Source organism: Garra rufa, chromosome 6 (assembly GCF_049309525.1).
Source record: "Garra rufa chromosome 6, GarRuf1.0, whole genome shotgun sequence".
In the NCBI taxonomy this organism is placed as follows: Eukaryota; Metazoa; Chordata; class Actinopteri; order Cypriniformes; family Cyprinidae; genus Garra; species Garra rufa.
Genome location: NC_133366.1, coordinates 22,908,145 through 22,930,282, shown reverse-complemented (window position 1 = coordinate 22,930,282; position 22,138 = coordinate 22,908,145). Strand labels below are relative to the sequence as shown.

General features: G+C 33.9%; 1 protein-coding gene across 1 annotated transcript; it reads left to right on the top strand.

Annotated features, from left to right (window-relative positions):
- The first annotated feature begins 717 nt into the window (after nt 1–717).
- Nucleotides 718–12,296, top strand: sparcl1 (SPARC-like 1). The gene is made up of 11 exons (XM_073842893.1): nt 718–848; nt 1,648–1,703; nt 3,066–3,128; nt 4,507–5,493; nt 5,604–5,706; nt 6,004–6,131; nt 6,911–7,031; nt 8,257–8,393; nt 8,614–8,762; nt 9,348–9,496; nt 9,659–12,296. Exons 2-11 carry the CDS (start codon nt 1,650–1,652, stop codon nt 9,685–9,687), a joined length of 1,920 nt encoding a protein of 639 aa, XP_073698994.1. The 5' UTR covers nt 718–848; nt 1,648–1,649; the 3' UTR covers nt 9,688–12,296.
- Nucleotides 12,297–22,138: the final 9,842 nt, after the last annotated feature.

Genomic DNA, 22,138 nt, shown 5'->3' with positions numbered 1-22,138 from the left:
ATTATATATATAAATATTTACAAAATATGTATATATTATATATTTATTTCTTTGTATACATTTAAAAACGATTATTTTATATATATATATATATATATATATATATATATATATATATATATATATATATATATATATATATATATATATATATATGGTGTGTTAATTTGCAAAAAGAGACTAACACAATAAAACACAATAAAAACATGATAATATAATACAAAATAATTTGTTTTTATAAGTTATCTGTTTTTTTCAAATAAACTCTTCTCACACATATATATATAAACCGAAATGAACTGATACTCTGTAACCAAAATTTGTGTACAGTTAATAAAATGATGACAAAAAGTTGGCAAAGAGTCAAAGTCTGCAAAATCACTGGGCACCATCTACAGGTGACTTTTAATATCTGCTTTTAGCTTTGATTGTCAAAATTCCCTGTCCCAGGGCTGCTGAAAATCTACCGAGCACCAGGAGGGTCTCTGTGTTGTCCACATAGATGTGTCAAATGTTTTCAGAAAAAATAACTAGTTTGTTAAAATAAAACGTTAAAGCATTTTAATCCAAAATTGCTACAGGAAACATTAAATACATTTTGAATGTTTCAGTGAGTTCAATTTGTAACTGTGTGTTTTCAAGTGAGTCTCCATCACTCTGTTGTTCACCCCACCCCCCACCAAAGCTTCAGTTAGTTGTGTCTGTTTGAATGGCCCAGTGCAGATGAAGGGCATCTGATGTACAGTGGTGAGGGGGAGGCAGAAGAGACTGAGAGGTACTTTGACTGACTGCCTCTCGGTAGTGCGACTCGAAATTCCTCCCCTTTTATCAGCAACATCACAGCTCAGGTAAGTCTCAAATTCCAATTTCTATAAGTGAATTATTTAAAAAATCACTTGTAAAATAATAAGGTAATCCAAAAAAAAAAAAAAAAAACTGAGAGCGTGATGCATATCATGTTGTTGCCATCAATAACAATGTACAATTTCATTTATTTGCAGTTTTTAAGTACTGTAGATTCACAAGTTTGCCACAACTTTTTATTTCACATTTGTTTTCTGAAAATATTTTATACTAGGAATTAGAATATGCATGGTGTATTTAAGGCATTGTTGAAAACTGCATTTTTAAAACAAATGCATAAGTATTAAAGTAATTAATTAATGAAAAGTTATATATCATCTTTCAGCTTGCAGTATCTTCACGCCGTTGCACCCCAGTCATTGTCCACATCAACATGGCCAATAATGGGCACATTGTCTCTGTGCAGGAAGCAAAAAGCTTGTGTACTTAGTCGACTTTTTTTCCAGTCTAGTAGCTTCTGATGTTTGCTTTGCCCCTCCGGACTTTGAATGTGACTTTTGAGCGGGGCTCATCTCCTGGGCCCTGTTACCACGACAACTGAGGCGGCTGATTTATGCTGGGGTGTCATGGCAAGTGTTCGTCCAGCATACAGATGGAGAACTCTGAACCCCGTGTGAGAACGGCCCAGAGGGCAGAAAAGCAGAATTCTTAGATAGAAAGAATAGGGAATGGGGACATCACGTCACTTCAAGTTTTTCAGGAAGTTTGAAGATAGGACAAAGGACTCTGCTGACATCCATACAAATTAATATCTGCTTTTGTTTTTGTTTTTTTTGTTTTTAGAAATGAAGAAAGACCTGTTTCTCTTCTGTTTTTTGGTCTCAGCACTGGCCGCATCTGTAAGTAAAATCAACATTTCTATAATCCTGCAATCAAAATCCACAAAGGTCAATGAACCAAATGGAACCCAACCCAAAAGACGTTTCCAAGAACATATTTCAAAGAATAACGTTCCAAACGCAGGCAATGAGAAATATGCGTGCTGGGAATTGAGACAAGGGGCTTTTAGAGAGTCAATCAAATGTTATCAAGTGTGTAGATAAATCAGCGGGAACATTGCAAGCTGTAATGAAATCTGTTGTAATATATGACCCGGGCCAACAGAGAGGGTTTGACACGGCTAATCACAAACATGGCTATATATTATTTCATTGCGTTACTCTTGGGAATGGAATGGGAGTAGACTAACTCTTAAATGGAGTTCTGCTGAGCCGTAAATCAATCCCACAGTCCCATGGCTGGTGAAAGGATAATTGTGTAGATTTAAAATGACAAAATGCCTCGCTTAAATCATAAGACTGAGGCATGTTTTTCAGTTCAGCTTGGAGAATGTAATGTAAATGGACTCTTAACTTTAGTGACTTATCAGGAAATAGAAAGACAATACTCCACGAGCAAAATATCTGCATTCCTTCAGGAAATTATAACAGAGCAGTCAGTCATAGATGATCTCAAATAACTGAGTTGGAAGGATTACATCAACAGCAATGTAATTTCACGAGTTCATGAGTTGGTATGAGTCGTGCAGCTGAAACAAGATTGTTGTCTGGGTAAATACAGTTTCAGTTTGTTCTGTAAATAAAGCAGTGAACGTCATGCGCAATGGCGTGTAAATGTGTGCCGAAAATGAACATTTTCATCCTGGAACTGTTGAGATATTTGACAGCTTACCTGTAAGTTTCATTAACCAAAACAAAGGGCTGAGTTGCCCTTTAGCCAAGTCTAGCACAAGTTATACAAAAATTCCTATTATAATCACTGAAGCTACATAATTAATCTTTTATTTACATTGTATCTGTATTGTGTTGTTTATAATGAGAGAATTTGCAAGCGTGCACACTCATCACAGCTCCAGCATTTTCAGTGTTGACTAATCTAATGAGCCTCTGATTGGCCAATGCATTCCTAAGTTCAACAGAAATGCGCTTAATTGGTTACAAGGCTCAACACTGCACAAAACAGCATGTAAAAGCAAATGCAGTGTGAGTAAATCTTTAATGTAATTCTGTGAATTGACACTTTTTATTCATCTTGACATTTCACTTTAGTCATGACAGCCGTAATACGTTGTTTAGTTTTGTAGGGGCATTTTTCGCTCCTTATCTTGAATTTATGGGGCATTTTTGGGGGCATTTTTGCCACAAGTCCGTAACCCAGGTGTATGTATGTATTTTTATTTTATTTATTTTCATTTGTTTTAGGTACAAAGCAAGCCTCATGGAAAAAATCAACATGTCAAATACAACCCGACTCCAAAAGAGCAGGTGATTCTTAAAAAGGTTTTTTACTCGACTTAATAATTTAAGCAGACCTCTGAAAAAATCCTTCTGTCATTTTTGTCAGCCTACATTTCAGACTATGCTTGCCTATATTTTAAAAATATATTTATGAATTATATATAATTATACATGTTATGTTAAAAAAATTATATGTTAAAATTAAAAGTTTATGTACACCTCCAGAATCTGCAAAATGTTAATTATTTTACCAAAATCAGAGAGATCATACAAAATGCATGTTATTTTTTTGTTTAGCAGTGACCTGAGTAAGATATTTCACATAAAAACGTTTTGATAAAAAATAATAAAAAAAGAGAAAATAATAGTTGAATTTATAAAAATGACCCTCTTCAAGTTTACATACACTTCATTCCTAATACTGTGTTGTTACTGTGCATTAAGAGTGGGGGTGAAAACTTTTTTGAATTTCAAGATCAGGGTAAATTTAACTTATTTTGTCTTCTGGGGAACATGTAAGTATCTTTTGTAGATTCTGAAGGCCAATACTAAATGAAAAAAAAAAGATATTTGGGCAAAATAAGAAAAATGTACACATCCTCATTCCTTTCAAAAGTTTACACCCCTGGTTTTTAATGCATTGTTTTTCCTTCTGAAGCATCAGTGAGCATTTGAACCTTCTGTAATAGTTGCATATGAGTCCCCCAGTTGTCCTCAGTGTGAAACGATGGATCTCAAAATCATACAGTCATCGTTAGAAAGGGTTCAAATACACAAAAATGCTGAAAAACCAAGGAATCTGTGGGACCTGAAGGACTTTTCTGAACAACAGTGGGCAGTTTAACTGTTCAGGACAAACTATGGACTCATGAACTACTATCACTAAAAAAGTAACAGTATTAAGAATCAAGTGAATTTTAACTTTTGAACAGGTCATTTTTATGAATTCAACTATTATTTTCTCTTGTGGACTATATGTAAATGTCTTTTATGTGAAATATCTTACTCTGGTAAGATAACATGCATTTTGTATGATCCCTCTTATTTTGGTAAAATAATTAACAATTTACAGATTCTGCAAGATGTATGTAAACTTTTGACTTCAACTATATTATTATTATTATATTATATAGAAAATATAAAAAATTGATCGTTAAAAAAACTTTGATTCATTCAGAAGCAAACAACTGAAGTCTGAATGATCGAGTCATTGAATTATTCACTCAACTGATTTGTTACAGAACACTAATTCAATCAAATTATTTATTTATTTATTTATAAATGAATCTTTGATATGTAACTAGCGGGCTTGAATTTTATCAGTCTATGTTGAATAAGTGTAGTTTTAAAAAATAAAATTAAAATTCTTCATTAAATTATTATTATTTTACAATTTTTTTTAAAGTCAGAGTCAGTGAAGCGTCATGACAGTAAGGATGGAGTTCTGCCCACATTTCTGCCTTTTGAGTCCAGCACTCAGGACCCAGAGGATGACGACACGAGTGAGGAGAATGAGAGCCATGTGGAGATGAAGCAAGCAGGAGCAGATGAGCTTGAAGGTTCAGAGGAAGGTGAGAAGAATGCACCTTTGCTCCTGAGTGAGGAGGCACTGACTCAGCTTCTGCAGGTCCCTGAGGAGGCAGATGAACCTGTGGAGGAGGATGAAGATAATGACGACAGTCCAGAAAATGACAAAGAAATAAAGAAGATGGAGGAGGGAAAGAAAGATGGAGAATCTACAGTGAAGAGCGAAGATAGAACTGAAAAAAGAGAAGGTGAGAACAAGGTAGAGGATGCAAATGAGACTGATAGCAGTACTGAGTCAGAGATACCAATGGATTTGGACTATGCCGCTGACCGTGATGCATCACAGCCACTATCTATCAAGCTGGAGGAGGCCAAAATGTCAACCATCAACTCTATAGAAAAAGAAATAGAGGAAACAGCTGAAGATGTGATTCCCACAGTCACAGTGGACTATGATTCCCAGCAATCCAACACTGACTTTGAGGAGACTGTAGCAGAACAAGACGTGCCAGCTGAACAAACCCAAGATGAGCTCAAAGAGCCTTTTAAAGTCTCTGAAAATGACAATGAAAGAGAGAAGAGTGATCAACAGGATGAGAAGAACAGCGCTGAATCTGAAGACACTATTCTTTCTAGTGGCAAGAAGACAAAGAAGGAGAAGAAAAAGCAGAAGAATAAAAGTAACAGCCATGGAAAAGGAAAAGCCAAGAAGCAGAGAAACAACCAGCAGCTGGAGAAGATGCAAAATGACCAAGCTAGTACAATGGAAGCAGCTGAGGAACATTCTCAGAGGAAAGACTCAGAAGAATTGGTGGAGCCCACTGAAAATGCAGAGCCTAAACCCAAAAGGAAGAATGGAAAATGGGTACAAAATGCATCACACACATTATCATAAAAATTTGGCCATATATGTTTAGTATATTCCATCCAAATTTTTCTGAAACATTGAAAAGTGTTAGATGTGCCTCTTTACAGACCCGCTTGGTGGGGATGAATCCCGTACAGATTAGGGCCACTATGGAGCTTTACCCTGACATTCGACCCACCCATCGGCCCAGCGGACAGGGGTTGCCAGCTGGTGAGTGTTGTTTCAACAATGTCTCCATAGACCCAAATTCTTATTAGGAATCTGCTGAGCAGAGAATGTTTTAGCATAGACTGTTAAACCGCCCCGGCTTAAGAAGTCAATGAGAGCCTTAGCCCCTGGTTTATGCTCTATCCAAACCAACAGAGGCAAAGGAATGCTGGCACTTTTTTATAGGGTAGTTATATATAACCTTTATTAGATGTCTCTTTGAGAGCCTTTTAAAGCAGCAGTGGATGCTCGATTTGAGGATACAGTATTTGACAAGATATTTGCATATTCTTTCTTTAGGTCAAGACCCCTGCGAGAACTTTCGGTGTAAAAGAGGGAAGACATGCAAAATGAACGATGAGAACAAGCCCATATGTGTGTGTCAGGAGCCATCAGAATGTCCTCCCAGTGTAAATGATTTTGAGCATGTAAGTATACGTAATTAGTTTCATTTGCATTCAGATGATTACAGTAAAACTGCTTTAATTTCCAAATGTACACCTTCTGAAAAAAAGATACAAAGCTGTCACTGGGGTGGTACCCTAAGGTACAAAAGCTAAAATGTGCATCCACATTTACCCCTTACTGGTACATATTAGTACCTTAAAGGTGCATATGAGTACTTTAAAAGTACTAGGTAGGTAGTACTAGCGCTGTTAAATCGATTAATCATGATTAATCGCATCCAAGATAAAAGATTGTGTTTACACAATATATGTGTGAACCTTATATTAGGGCTGGGTAAAAATATTGATTTCTCAGTTTTAATCGATTCTCGTTTTTACAAAACAATATTGATTCATACATGCCAAGTATCGATTAGTCTACCATGTATATAACTTTTATTTTGGATGTGATTAATCATGATTATTCGTTTGGCAGTACTAGTGTATATATAAATATACATACATACATGTATATGTCTTTGTATTTATACATATAAATATACACAGTACACACACACATATTATGTGAACACAAACTTTTATTTTGGATGCGATTAATCGATTCGACAGCCCATAGTTAGTACCTAAAGTGTACATTTGTATTTTTTGAAAGGGTACTGCCCTATGTGACAGTTTTGTTACTTCTGCGAGTACATGTTTTATTACAGAGCAAGCCTTTAATTATCAGATATTGAAGAGGAAAAGGTTTAATAATCACTTGCTAATTATAGACTGTTGTCATTGGGACATTTTCATTGTAGGTATGCGGAACTGACAATAAGACATATGACACATCCTGTCAGCTCTTTGCCACCAAGTGTGGCCTTGAGGGGACCAAAATAGGCCACAGACTTCACCTGGATTACACTGGATCCTGCAAATGTAAGAAACAAAAAAATATACTTGTTTTAACTGTTAGCACCTGAAAAGTAAAATTCTGTGAAAATGTAGTTGTAAAATTAGCATGTGAGAAGAGATGTAAAGTTTCTGAAAAGATCTCACGATTCAGACACTTCAATATAAACATTTCTCATTTAATTAATCAGGAATCATTTTCTGAGCTATATTGTCCACACTTATCATTAAAATCATTATTAGCATGTAATATTCCCTAGTGCTGTTAAATGATTAATCGCGATTAATTGCATCCAAAAGTTTCTGTTTACATAATATATGTGTGTATACTATGTATATATATATATATATATATATACAGTGAAGCCCGCAATTATTCATACCCCTGGCAAATTCTAACTTAAAGATTCATTTTATTCAACCAGACTTTTTATTTTTGACCGGAACTGACACAGGCTTCTCCCAAAAGATAATACGATGATGTACAAGAGGCATCATTGTGGAAAAAATATTTCTCAGCTTTTATTTACATTTGAATAAAACGTGGCATGTCCAAAATTATTCATACCCTTTGCAAACTGCCACAGTCTATGGGAAAATCCAAAGTTCTATACCATTCCAAATAGTCCACGCTGTTCTAAAGCATCCTAATTACCCTGATTCATTGGGAACAGCTGTTTTAATCAACTCAACCAAGGGGGACACCACTTCTCCAGATAAAGTTTGAAATACACTATGCGATTTTTGAAAATTCCATAGAAAATCGGGTAGTGTATGATGGTCACAGACTCCGATTTTTTAGCTTTAGACTTTGATTCCATCCAGTCGGAGGATATCAAACATGTTTGATATTTTCAGCCGATTTTAGAATGCATATCGTTTTCATTTGTTATGCGTCTCCTAGCAACAAGGCGCAGGTTTCTGCATGAGTTTGTTGTGATCGGAACAACTTCAAAGTCTGCTAGTGTATTATCCTCAGTTGTGTAGTGTATAATGGCCAGTTTTCCTCTATCACTGTTTACAAAGTTGGTAAGTGTATGATGGCTATTGTTTAAAAAATCTGTTCAGATTTTAAAAGTTGTGTAGTGTATTCCAGCCTTAAGGCACACAAAAGCCTGCTTGGCCTTTGCAAATGCTTATCTGGACAAAGAAGAAGACTTCTGGTCTTCTGTTTTAATGTACATCTACAGTTGTTAGATTTTTTTATATTGTTATTTCTTTTCATGTTTAATTTGTGTGATTTGTCTGGCAGTTATTCCTCCATGTCCAGAGTCGGAGCTGGTGCAGTTCCCTCTGCGAATGCGGGATTGGCTGAAGAACGTGCTTTTGCAGTTATATGAGCATGAATCCATGTCTCCTGGCTTTCTCACAGCTAAACAAAGGATCAGGGTATGTCTATCAGAGATACTGGACAGATAGTTTTTCATCTAGATATCACATGTCTCCCAAAGAGACAAATAGTAGGTTTAAAACAAGAAAATGCTACTCAGCTCTCCAACTTTTGACAGGATATTCACTATTTTGATGTACTACTTTAAAAATAGTCCTTGATTGTATCTAAACCAGCAAATATGAATTCATCAGAGATGACAAACGCTCTGCTTAACAGGTTCAAAAGATCTATGAGAGTGAAAGACGTCTTCATGCAGGCGATCACCCTGTTGAGCTTTTACAGCAAGACTTTGAAAAGAACTACAACATGTACATCTATCCAGTGCACTGGCAGTTTGCACAGATGGACCAGCATCCTTCAGACAGGTAAGGGCTGTGTGTACAGATTTCAAAGATAAATGTCAACTCTCTTTCGGACTTGTCTTTCAGTTTTGACTGAAAGACTGATAAAAATATCCAAACCCTGATTCCTGAAACTATCTAAAAGCTACCCAATTAGATCAGAACATGCAATTTTGGGAAATTCTCGCCAGTTCGAACTCTACAGTGTGTGCATACGTGATTGGTCACGAATGGCCAGTTCGTGGGCAAGACGTCTGAGCCAGAAACTGTTCTAACTCTGACTTACTCATACAGGAGGTTCAGGCATATTTTTAGCCAGTGTGAGGATGTGGTTGAGGGACATTTCCAGAAAAAGACAGACTTGGTGCCAATATCCTCCACAACGTCAGTGGTCAGACAGAGGCTTTAAAGCTGCAGTGTGGGGGAAATCTGCCTACGTACTATTTACTTATAGATGTGAGAAAATTACATACAGTAGCTTTAAGAATTTGGTGTTGGTCTGATAAAATATGCTTATAAGATTTTCTTTTTTTCTGTTAATTCATTTTTATCCTCATGATAAATTGTTTTTTTGGTTCACATACTGGATGTATGTTTATGCTGTTGCAGGTTTCTTTCTCACTCTGAGCTGGCTCCACTGCGCGTTCCTTTAGTTCCGATGGAGCATTGCACCTCAGTCTTTTTCCAAAAGTGTGATGCTGACAAGGACAAGTTGGTCTCCTTCAAGGAGTGGTGCATCTGCTTTGGCATTAAGGAAGGTAAGACTGAAGGCCTCGTCTTAACAGCTCAGTGTTTGTTATTTATTATTCATTCACTCTACTTTAAATGCATTTTTTATGCACACGTTTTAAATAAATCAACAACTTTATAAACAAACCAGGTTTGTTTTTTTAACTTTTCCCATCTTTTCATTCCTACAGAGGATATGGATTCCAATCTGCTGTTCTGAGCCAGAGTGAATGCCTCAACAAGCATCTCTGAGCTAATAGAAGCAAAGGTTGTCTTTTTGAATTAAATATGGCAGTTTGTTCAGTGAAATGCTACTGTTTTTTAAAGTGTAATGATCATGATGGACAAGAATGTCTGAAAGCCTTTTTATGTGTAGCATATTGGATATGAGAGAAACTATAGTTAATAATTTAGTTTAAAAAAAATTTAGTATTAGTTTTGAGAGTTTTTGTATGCATTCCAAGGGGAAAAGTTTACATAGTGAATAAAACTTAATAAATAGATTTTATAAAGATGTTGGAAAATGTTTTCAGAGTATGGGGAAAAAACAAGCCACTCTTACATGTGATTATTGTCCGACATATTTATTACAAATTATATTAATGGCTTAAAGAGATAATTTACCCAAAAATGAAAATTGTTTGTTTATCTGCTTACCCCCAGAGCATCCAAGATGTAGGTGACTTTGTTTCTTCAGTAGAACACAAACAAAGATTTTTAACTCAAACCGTTGCAGTCTTTCAGTCATATTATGGCAGTCATTGGCACCAAATCTTTGAGAGTAAAAAAAAACATACACAGACAAAATCAAATTAAACCATGCGGCTCTAAGACACAAAACTGTGCAAGAAACTGAACAGTATTTATATCATTATTTACCTCTGATCCACCGCAACGTTCAATTGTATTGAGCGCATTCACAACATTATGCAACGGTTTGAGTTAAAAATCTTCTTTTGTGTTCTACTGAAGAAACAAAGTCACCTACATCTTGGATGCCCTGGGGGTAAGCAGATACTAACAATTTATTTTTCCATGAACTATCCCTTTAAATAAAAAGAATCATGAATTTAACTTTTTTTTTAATCCACCAAGCATTTTATATGACCATGTTAAAGGAACCTTAAAGATGGCTTCCTTAAAAACTGATAATGTAATTCGTTAAAATCCCTTAAAGTTGATAATGTCTTTAACACCTCTATTAAAGTTCCAATTCAATTGGCATTACAAGTTTTATGTCCTATGTCATAAGCTTTGGAAGCTGTTACACACACTGATAACAGGAAAAGAACTGTGTGGGGTATGACTACTATAATTACAACAAACAAAAAATGTGTCTGGGGAAAAAAGACTTAGGGAAGTCATTAAATTACTGCTGTCAGAAGTGTGTGCCTAAGTGTGCAGTGTAATTCAATGACCATGTGACTTCTGTGAGCAGTTGAAGCATGGCACACAGTCATCTTCTCTGATTAGAGTGACTGTGTTACAAGCAATGAACACTTTATCATTTGAGGACAATGATCTTAAATTATCTCATCATACCATCTTATATCATCAGTTTTAGTAGCACCAGAAGTACTACATTTGGTAATATGTATCTACTACTGCTAAACAATACTCTGGTTAGCCTCCTGCAAACATACTGTACAAGAAGTGGTTCAATAATGGACAAATGCTCTGTGATTTCTTATTTTCTTTTCTTTAGGATGAATACATGACCAAAAAACTACAGATGAGGTCAAAAGTTTACACCTACACCTTGCAGAATCTACAAAATTGTACCAAAATAAGAGGGATCATACAAAATGAATGTTATTTTTTATTTAGTACTGACCTGAAAAAGATATTTCACAAAATACATTTACATATAGTCCACAAGAGAAAATAATAGTTCAATTTATAAAAATGACCCTGTTCAAAAGTTTACATACACTTGATTCTTAATACTGAGTTGTTCCCTAAATAATCCACAGCTTTTAATGATAGTTGTTCATGAGTCCCTTGTTTGTCCTGAACAGTTGAACTGCCCACTGTTCTTCAGAAAAATCCTTCAGGTCCCACAGATTCTTTGGTTTTTCAGCATTTTTGTATATTTGAGCCTTTTCCAACAATGACTGTATGATTTTGAGATCCATCTTTTCACACTGAGGACAACTGAGGGACTCATATGTAACTACTACAGAAGGTTCAAATGCTCACTGATGCTCCAGAAGGAAAAACGATGCATTAACAGTCAAGGGTGTAAACTTTTGAACAGAATGAACATGTGTACATTTTTCAGCTACAGAAGATACTATGTTTCCCAGAAGACAAAATAAGTCAAATTTACCCTGATCTACAAATTCTAAAAGTTTTCACCCTCAGCTCTTAATTTATTGTGTTTCCTTCGCAAGCATCAGTGAGCATTTGAACCTTCTGTAAAACTTGCATATGAGTGCCTCATTTGTCCTCAGTGTGAAAACATCGATATCATATTGAAAATCATACAGTTATTGTTGGAAAGGGTTCAAATACACAGAAATGCTGAAAAAACAACACCTTTGTGGGACCTGAAGGATTTTTTGCAGTGTGACATTTTGCAGATTCTGCAAAGTGTATGTAAACTTTTGACTTCAACTGTATCATCATATAATCTTACATCATCAGATTTTGTAGCACTCTGTAAAACCAGAAATATGTACCAGAAGTACTAAATTTGGAAATATGTATCTACTAACGTTAAACAATACTCTGGTTAGCCTCCTGCAAACAAGTGGTTCAATAATGGACAAATGCTCTGTGATTTTGTAGGATGAATACATGACTGAAAAAAAAAGTCTTCTTACCCTATCCTGTGTATTGGTGTCAGTATCTCCCAAAAACAGGAGTTTTTTTTCCTAGACACTCTGGGTCTCTGTCAGGTTTAATAAATTAAGGCCACCTGGTGCTAAGATTTAAGAAAAGGAGTAAATAAATAAATTAGTAAATTAAGATGCAATAAGGATTCTGGAACAACACAGGCCAATGATACTGTTGTCTTGTATCTCTTCAAAACAAATACTTTCGGAACATCTGCTTGTGACTATCATGCAAGACTGAGATCAAGAATTTTAATGTACTGATCATAAATAATTTATGTTGAGTAAAGAAACCTTACAGGGAAGCTATCGAAAGGCATAGATCAAGAAGAACAATGCATCTGACTAATGAGTCATCAGATTGGGGACATAAAGTGGTCAATATATTTAATTTAGTCTTCAGATTGATTTTTCATCAATCTTTAAAGTAGCTGCTCTTCCAATTAGGATGAATTACTTGTCTAATCCTAATGTGAGACATACATATCCCACTGTGATATCGGCATATGGGTTTTAGCATTTCACACAGGCCAATATATAAAGAGTTGCTGAGAAATCGTGTTTGTATGCCGGCAAGTTTTTTGTACTTTTATTCTTTATAAAAGAGAAAATTCTTTATAAATAATGGAAACAAATATTTCGTTTTATTTCAGTAGCAAGTTCTTACATGGTACTGACAGCACAGGTAGTGTTTTTATCAATAAAATGAGTTAATTAATATGTTTTTCTTTTTTATGCTTCTTCAGAATCAGTCATTGACTTTTCATGTACAGTATAATTAGTCCTCACTAATACATAAACACAACCTTGGGAATACATGTTTTAAAGAGTTACAATGTTAATTGGTTTACAAAATACGTGGGTGTCTGTTAGCGTCTGCGTCAGTTCAAAGTGCGTGCTTATATGGCAAGCCGTTTTAGACTAAAATATACTATGCGTTACTCGTTGTAATTGCATTTTTACTAGTAACAATTCCAGTAACAGAGCTATCTAATTCAATTCTTACTAGTAACAATTCCAATTAGAGAGCTCTACAAATGAATTTTTACTAGTCATACAGTATGTTTCCATTGACTTCCATTAATTTTTAATCACAGAGCTCAACATAATTTTTACTAGTAAGAATTACAATTAGAAAACTCTACAACTGAATTCTTACTATTAACAATTACATTTAGAGAGCTCTCTAAATCAATTTTTACTAGTAATAATTCCAATTAAAGAGCTCTCTAATTCAGTTTTTACTAATTCTAATTAGAGAGCTCACTAATTCAATTATTACAAGTAAGAACTGAATTAGAGAACTCTTTAATTCAATTACAGAGCTGTGCAATTAAACATTAAATCTTTAAATGTGTTTTTTTACTAGTAAAAATTGAATTATAGAGCTCTGTAATTGCATTTTTACTAGTAACAATTAAATTAGAGAGCTCTCTAATCGGAATTCTTACTAGTAAAAACTGAATTAGAGAACTCTTTAATTGGAATTATTACTAGTAAAAATTGATTTAGAGAGCTCTCTAACTGTAATTGTTACTGGTAAGAATTCAATTGTAGAGCTCTCTAATTGTAATTCTTACTAGTAATAATTCAATTGTACAGCCCTGTAATTAAAAATGAATGGAAGTCAATGGAGACATGACTAGTAAAAAATTATTTGTAGAGCTCTCTAATTGGAATTGTTACTAGTAAGAACTGAATTAGAGAGCTCTTTAATTCAATTACAGAGCTGTGCAATTAAACATATCTTTAATGTGTTTTTTTACTAGTAAAAATTGAATTATAGAGCTCTGTAATTGCATTGCTAGTAATAATTAAATTAGAGAGCTCTCTAATCGAAATTCCTACTAGTAAAAACTGAATTAGAGAGCTCTCTAATTGGAATTATTACTAGTAAAAACTAATTTAGAGAGCTCTCTAATTGGAAGTTTTACTAAGAATTCAACTGTAGAGCTCTCTAATTGGAATTCTTACTAGTAATAATTTAATTGTAGAGCTCTGCAATAAAAATGAATGGAAGTCAATGGAGACATATGACTAGTAAAAATAATTTGTAGAGCTCTCTAATTGGAATTGTTACTAGCAAGAATTGAATTAGAGAGCTCTGTAATTGGAATTGTTACTAATAATAATTGAATTAGAGAGCTGTCTAATTGAATTGTTACTAGTACAAACGCAATTCGCCTTATTCACCTGGCGGCCATTTTGAAAACTCGAACGCCGTTGAGGGGTACACAAACCCGGAAGTTTGACTGACGCATACGATCTTCAGAGATTCAGCTGCAATGGAAACTCCAGTGTGGACCACCAATCTTTCCTGTCTGCCCGAATTAACGATACAAAACGTGGAGCAGTGGGCCAGTACCGACTGCAACATCCCCCGGGCAGCATTAATTAAGGGATACAGTAGCTGGATCGAAGGTTTTATCCACGACAATGGACGCTAATTTACCTCAGTTTCTGCTAGCTTGTAATGACATGGAGAGTTTAGCGACCTTGGGTGTCCTGAAAGGCACTTTAAAATTAAAATGTATTATTATAATCAGATAATACTTGGGTGTGTGAAGATTTTAATATACTTAATAATTGTTTTTATCTTGTAAAGCACTTTGTGCTACTTTTGTATGAAAAGTGCTATATAAATAAAGTTTGATTTGATTTAAGTTTAGCTGTGATATGGAGTTGTCGACTCTGTGTACTTACTATGTTAGATTTTATTTAACACTTAACATGTATTTAATCGACAGTTACTAGGAGCCCATCACGCATATTTGTGAGGGCTAAGTTAGGTGTTTTCCCTCGGTGTGGAAAAATGAGGCACCGTACAACATACAGGTGTCATGGTGCTAAGTGGACAAACTGCTCAGTTCGCAGAGCAGTGCCACAGTTAAACCAGCTTGTTAAATAAATTTTCATTATTAGTTTATATCAACAATGCACCTTTCCCTGTCTAATTGAAAATAACATGTTGATTTTATCTCATTAACATGTTATCTGTAGTTGATGTAATATCACATAAGCTTCATTGATATCAACTCAAATATTATCTTGTTTCAAATTAGCAAAGCCAGACAGGGCTAGGTGCATGTTGCTATTGCTTGTTGACAACGATAGTGTAATGACAGTATAACTAAAAAACAGCGCCACTGCACTGAGCGAAATCCAGAAATCGCGTTGTGAGAACTCCCGGAAGTGGTAAGTGTACCCCTCAGGCTCGATGGAACGTTCGAGGTGAATAAGGCGAATTACGACGAGTAACGCTTAGTATATTTTAGGCTAAAACGGCTTGCCATACGCTTACGCCGACGACGTTGATTGATCTAAAATGGGGTGCTTGTTTTGTTTGCTTCTTTGAGCAATTGTCTTGTTTTGTCGCGATGTGTGGTTCGTTTGCAGTGAATAAACAGTAAATAAACTTTATCTCAGTCCACAAACTCATCGCAACTGGCTCAGACAGACAGACAGACACTGTTGAATGAACTGAATGTCTACATGTGAGGTAAACCCACACACTCACAAATTTGTATTTTTTTTAACGTTTAACAAGAAAAGTGTATGTTTTTTCATGTATTCAATTTATTTCCTGTTTGTATACAGTCTACATAAACGTTAATACCTTTACACAAACATTTAATACAACAGTAAACATCAACATACGTTACACACACACAGACAGACAGATAAGACACTATTTGAATTGGCGGGCTTTTGACAGGCCCAAAACAGTAACCTCTCAATGAATATGCAATAGTAATGATAATATTTATTGATTCATAGAGCACATGAAGTATTCAAGTTTTGGCATCAAATAGAATATCATTTGAGGAAAGCGTAGCTTTGAAGTTTGATGGCTTATTTAAGAATTGGATGCGTTACTATAAACTGCTGCTCACAGCCTCACAGGAATAGTTAGCTATATAAATAAAGCATTGAAAATATTGAATTAAAGACTAAAATTAAACGGAAGCATCTGTCATAGGAGTTATCATTGGATTTTGTTCCAGTAGAGGGCAGCATAGCACTAGATCAGTACAATTTTGTTTTAGTAACTCTGAGACTATATAACAGATATAACGTTACAGACATTTAACGTTTGTTACACACAACCCGTATATTTATTTATCCTGCAAGAGTTTATTTCAAAGGGCTGCTTTTATCAAATATTTCTGAATATGGATTTGAAAGTCTGTTTTGAGGCTTTCTGGGGTTTCATCAGGTCTTTCTCTGGTTTTGGAAAGCATGTTTGCATCTGAATACAAAAATGACTCTCTTAGGAGAGTATGTTCAAACATGATCCTCGCTGACTTCTGAAAACCAATGTTAGCGCTGGCATAATTGTTTGGCCGTGGCCCCAGAGCATTGTATGAATTAGATGAAACAGCTAATGGTGTACAGGTGACACTTCAAGGGCTCTCTGACACTTTAATGGAGTACGAAGAGGGTGCATGTGAGATGGAATGCAGTTAGAAATACATGTGTGTGTATGTGACTAGAGTAGCATCTGACTTGAACATCCCCCTTTGATCCCCCATCCGGCTCTTTGTGAGAGTTTCCTAGTATCATCCTGTCCATTTAGCAATCGCTGCTGTAAATTACAGAGGCAAGAGGTCATGGAAAACCATGCAATGCATTTGGAAAATTGTGTGTCATTATTGCGTATTATCATAGTTATTTTGTGTAACATCATAAAGGTGCTTTTGATGTTTTTTTTTTTTTTTGGTGTCTTCATCTAGTATACTATCTTGGTACATTTATCCCCTTTCTTTTATTTTTCTGTCTTCCTTTTTTAAACTTTGATTTATGAATTATTTATAGCCTAGATGAAAAGCCTCAGTATTAGTAGAAGTCCCATCTCCTCAGGTCATACCTTGTTTTGGCAGAGATTGTCAGTTTATTGATTTCACATTAAGCTCACAACCCTCCTGCCCTTTCTAGCTCTGAATATTTAGATGAATTTTACTCGGCAAAGAAGACTTCATTAAACATTCATGTAACTATATCAGCGCAATCAAAGAGCGTTTTTACTTATCCGCTAAAACACCATTCTACAAAACCATCTTGGTTCTTACTACCCTTTTGAAACATCGTTTAATTTGACCAAGGAAGAGGGTAATGAATGTTGCCGCACATCTAAGCTAGGCTTCTGCTGGTGGTCTATGTAACTGGCTTACATGCAGCTTGTAAATTGATTTTTTTTTTTTTTTTTGCGTCACACAAGGTTCAAGGTTGGGATAAAATGTCCTTCTAATGGAATTAAATTTCAATTCAATCAAATGCAGTTGTACTAAAAGCTGTTCATCCAATTTACCTTCACCTCTCTAGCTTGTTTTTAGACACATCTTAGTCTGAAATTAGATGGTATTTTTGTAGGTGGTATTGTAGGTGCTGTGTCCATAAGTAAATACTGTGTAATTGATGTGCATCTGTTATATATTGTAAATACACTTTAGTATTGTGCATATTTTGAGTTATATTTAATGTCTGACCCTGTTCTGTAATTTTTATTTGCTATATCGTGACATCCAGTGTTATTGTAACTATTGCTATTAAAAACTATTTTTGTTAATTGAAATAAAGCTGAATTTTTAATGTTTTTTTAAAGTCTCTTCTGCTCACAAAGCCTGCATTGATTTGATCCAAAATACAGCAAAAGCAGGAATATTGTGAAACATTTTTACTATTTAACACAACTGCTTTCTATCTGAATATATTTTAAATTGAATTTATTTCTCATTCAATTTCTCATTCAAAAATCATTCTGATATTCTTATTTGCTGCTCAAAAACATTTATTATTATTTTTATCAATATTTAAAACAGTTTGAGTACATTTTGCAGGATTCTTTGATGAATAGAAAGATCCAAAGATCAGCATTTATCTGAAATAAAAAGCTTTTATTTCACACAAATCACAAAAGCTTGCAGTCAGTGTGTGTGTGTGTGTGTGTGTGTGTGTGTGTGTGTGTGTGTGTGTGTGTGTGTGTGTATGTATGTGTGTATATATATATATATATATATATATATATATATATATATATATACAAATATATATATATATATATATACAAATATTAATTTCTTTCATTTGTTTAAAATATATTTTATATATATATATATATATATATATATATATTTTTTTTTTTAAAGAAAATCAAGAATGTTCTTCTGAACTATATTTTCATCAAAGAAACCTAAAGAAATTGTACACAGCTATTTTCAAAATTAATAATATAATAACAATTAATGTTTTTTTTTTTTTTTTTTTAGCAACAAATCAGAATATTAGAATGTTTTCTGAAGGATAATGTGACTGGGGTAATTATGCTAAAAATTCATCTTTGAAACCACAGGAATAAATTACATTTAAAAAAAATATCCAAATAGAAAAAAGTTATTTTAAATAGTAAAAAATGCTGTAGTTTGGATCAAATAAATGCACTAAGCCTTAGTAAACAGAAGAGACTTCTTTAAAAAAAAAAATTTAAAATCTTTAAAAAAATTAAATAATCATTAAAAAAGTGGTATTGAGTGGTAGTGTAAATAATTGATGAAAAGATTAGAATTAGGGCCACTAACTGGAATAAAACAAAAACAGAAAAGTTAAACTAATGAATGAATAAATAAGGATGAAAATAACAAAATTACTAACAAACATAACAAAAATTAAAATGAAAGCTTTAATAAAAAAGCTAATTCAAAATATTAATATAAATATTAAAATTAATTGTTTATATAAACAATACTAAAATAGGTAAAAAATTGGTAAACAAACTTTTGCCTGCAGCCAAAGAGACTAATTTTAAAGCTAATTTTATTTTAATTTGAGTTTTTTTATTGTTTATCCAGTTGCATCATGTTAATCTTATTTCAGAATTAATTCTTTCGCAGACATAATAGCATTATCCAGTATTTCCGATAAAAACTGGATAAATTCTAGAGAAAGTTCACTTGCCTGCTATCAGATTGTGGATCAGCCAAGGTTCAGGATAGCAGAAGATTACAAAAGCCTCACATGCCTCAGAATTTTGATTTTTCACAGATGTGGAAATAATACAGAAAAGACACTGGAAAACCTGTTATCTAAAGAGTTTCTGTAGTGTTTCTGGTTTATTGTTCACCCCCAAAATGTTTACATAGTTCCCTAAATAAACAAGAACATCTTCGAAACTGTAGTTAAACTGTAGTTACAAAAACAAATTATGTGATTAAGATGTTTGATAACATTTAACAAAAAGTTTCTGGGGCTCATCTTTACATTTACATATGTGACCCTGGACCACAAAACCAGTCATAAGGTTAAATTTTACAAAACTGAGATGTATACATCATATGAAAGCTCAATAAATAAGCTTTCTATTGATACATGGTTTGTTAGGATAGGACAATATTTGGCCGAGATACAACTATTTGAAAATCTGGAATCTGAGGGTGCAAAAAATCAAAATACTGAGAAAATCACCTTTAAAGTTGTCCATATTAAGTTCCTAACAATGCATTTTACTAATCAAAAATTACATTTTGATATGTTTACAGCAGGAATTTTACAAAAAATCTTCATGGAACATGATCTTTACTTAATTTCCTAATGATTTTTGGCATAAAAGAAAAATCAATAATTTTGACCCATACAATGTATTTTTGGCTATTGCTACAAATATACCCCAGCGACTTAAGACTGGTTTTGTGGTCCAGGGTCACATATAGGATGAGTATCAGTGTATGGAGCTATCGTTGTTGTCTATCTGAGCGCTCACACAATCTGTACTTCCCTGGCGCATATATTGCAATTAGATCTAATTGTTTGTCACAGTCATCGCAGCTAAACTTATGGCTGTTGATTCAGCCTGATAAACAGATGTTAATTGGATTTCATTTAGCAGGAAGATAACTTATAGCCTGTTCAGAAGCCTAAATGATTTCTGTGGATCGTAGAAAGCTTGTTCATAATCCTAATGAGGCCATTTATAAAAACATTCAATTACTCTCTGATAGGTTAACACAGCACTGGGTATAGTTTCGCATCACAATGCATTGGCAAACTTACAAAGTAGTGCTTTAACCTTTGTGTTATATCCCTTTATTGTCACAGTAATGAGCTTGTCCATGTCCTGTGATGGAACGGTACACTGAAGTAAATATTTGGAGATATTGAAGTCAATAAATGCCAGAGACCTTAGTCAGGACAGATGCCATATTGAATTTTACGAGGATGAAAACAAGGTTGGGTCTTTACACAGTCTTTACAATGGCACATGCTGTACTGGAACATGTCATTTTCAACTGTTCATATGAATATTTTAGCTACTGAAATGTCTTCTTTTTTTTTTTTTTCGGAAATATGTTTTGTGAGCTTAACAATATAACAATAATGTTATATTCTTTCCCTCACAACAACTTTTTTCATTCCATTAAAAAGAAAATTCATTAGCCTGACTAAAGTCAGCAAATGATAAATCAAAACTAATCAAAAATCAATAATAAAATCAGTGGATTAATATTTATGATTAAAAATAACATATAAAATTATATTATATTGTACTGTAAAACAAATGTTCAGTTAACATTTACTTATGTAACGTTATTTATTTTTTATTTATTTACACTACCATTCAAAAATTTTTGAACAGTAAGATTTGTGTTTTTTAAAGAATTCTCTTCTGCTCACTAAGCCTGCATTTATTTGATCCAAAATACAGCAAAAGCAGTAATATTGTGAAATATTATACTATAATACTATTTAAAGTAACTGCTTTCTATTTGAATATATTTTAAAATGTAATTTATTCCTGTGATAGAAAGTAATACTTTTATTTAACAAGGATGCTTTAAATTGATTAAAAGTAATAATAAATATCTTAATTATTTATAAAAAAAAAACGTGTTACAAAATATTTCTATTTCAGATAAATACTGTTCTTTTGAACTTTCTATTCATCAAAGAAACCTGAAAAAAATTCTACTCTGCTGTTTTCAACATATTATTATTATTATTATTTATTTTTATTTTTTTAACAGCAAATCAGCATATTAGAATGATTTCAGCTTTAAAATTACAGGGATAAATAATTTTTTTTTAAAATATATTCAAATAGAAAACAGTTATTTTAAATAGTACAAATATTTAAAAATTGTACTGTTTTTTTCTGTGTTTTGGGTCAAATAAATGCAGGCTTGGGGAGACTCCTTCAGAGAGAACATCACACTGCTCTTCAATCATCTGCTCAGATAGTGTCACACAACTCTAATTGATGGCTGTTGCAAGGAGTCCAATACAGAGCCACTGGGGTGGGCTTGGAAACCACTAGTTTGCTCTAAATTTTCAGAGGTGAGTCACATCAGAGTCTCTATTAACACCGACTCCTCTGCATCCCTCTTGCCAGCTTGGTGAGATCGATGAATGATCCATGTCACAGTGGCAAAATCAATACTAAACGCATAGACATGACTTTAGAAGCACAGCGAGTCGTTAAGGTTGCGTATTGGCAAGAATAACTTATTTTCCAACAGGCTTTTAAGAGTGTTTTGGTGTTTAGGTTGTTTAATGCATGGTTAACAGCGCTAAAGCAAATGTAGAAAACAGTTTGTCTCTGACATTGTCACTAGATTGTAATGAGATTTGTAGCTTGTGTTGACCCTGCGGATAATGAGGAGACAATGCGTGAAAAACAAGTTGCTGAGGTACGTCCTCTTTTGTTCAGTTCTTTTGTTCTGGAAGGTATTGCATCCAGCCAAGTGACTGTATCTCGCTGACCAGCCATTGTCTTGTTTAGATCTGATACAGGCTTTTTTTGTTCTCTCAGCAAATGCAAAATGACATATTGTAAATGCTGATTGT

What these genes read in the sequence shown, in the direction of transcription:
- sparcl1 (XM_073842893.1), top strand. Translation starts at nt 1,650, where the DNA reads ATGAAGAAAGACCTGTTTCTCTTCTGTTTTTTGGTCTCAGCACTGGCC. An exon ending in ACCCGACTCCAAAAGAGCAG is followed by an intron (nt 3,129 to 4,506) that starts GTGATTCTTAAA and finishes TTTTTTTTAAAG; the next exon opens with TCAGAGTCAGTGAAGCGTCA. An exon ending in GTGTAAATGATTTTGAGCAT is followed by an intron (nt 6,132 to 6,910) that starts GTAAGTATACGT and finishes TTTTCATTGTAG; the next exon opens with GTATGCGGAACTGACAATAA.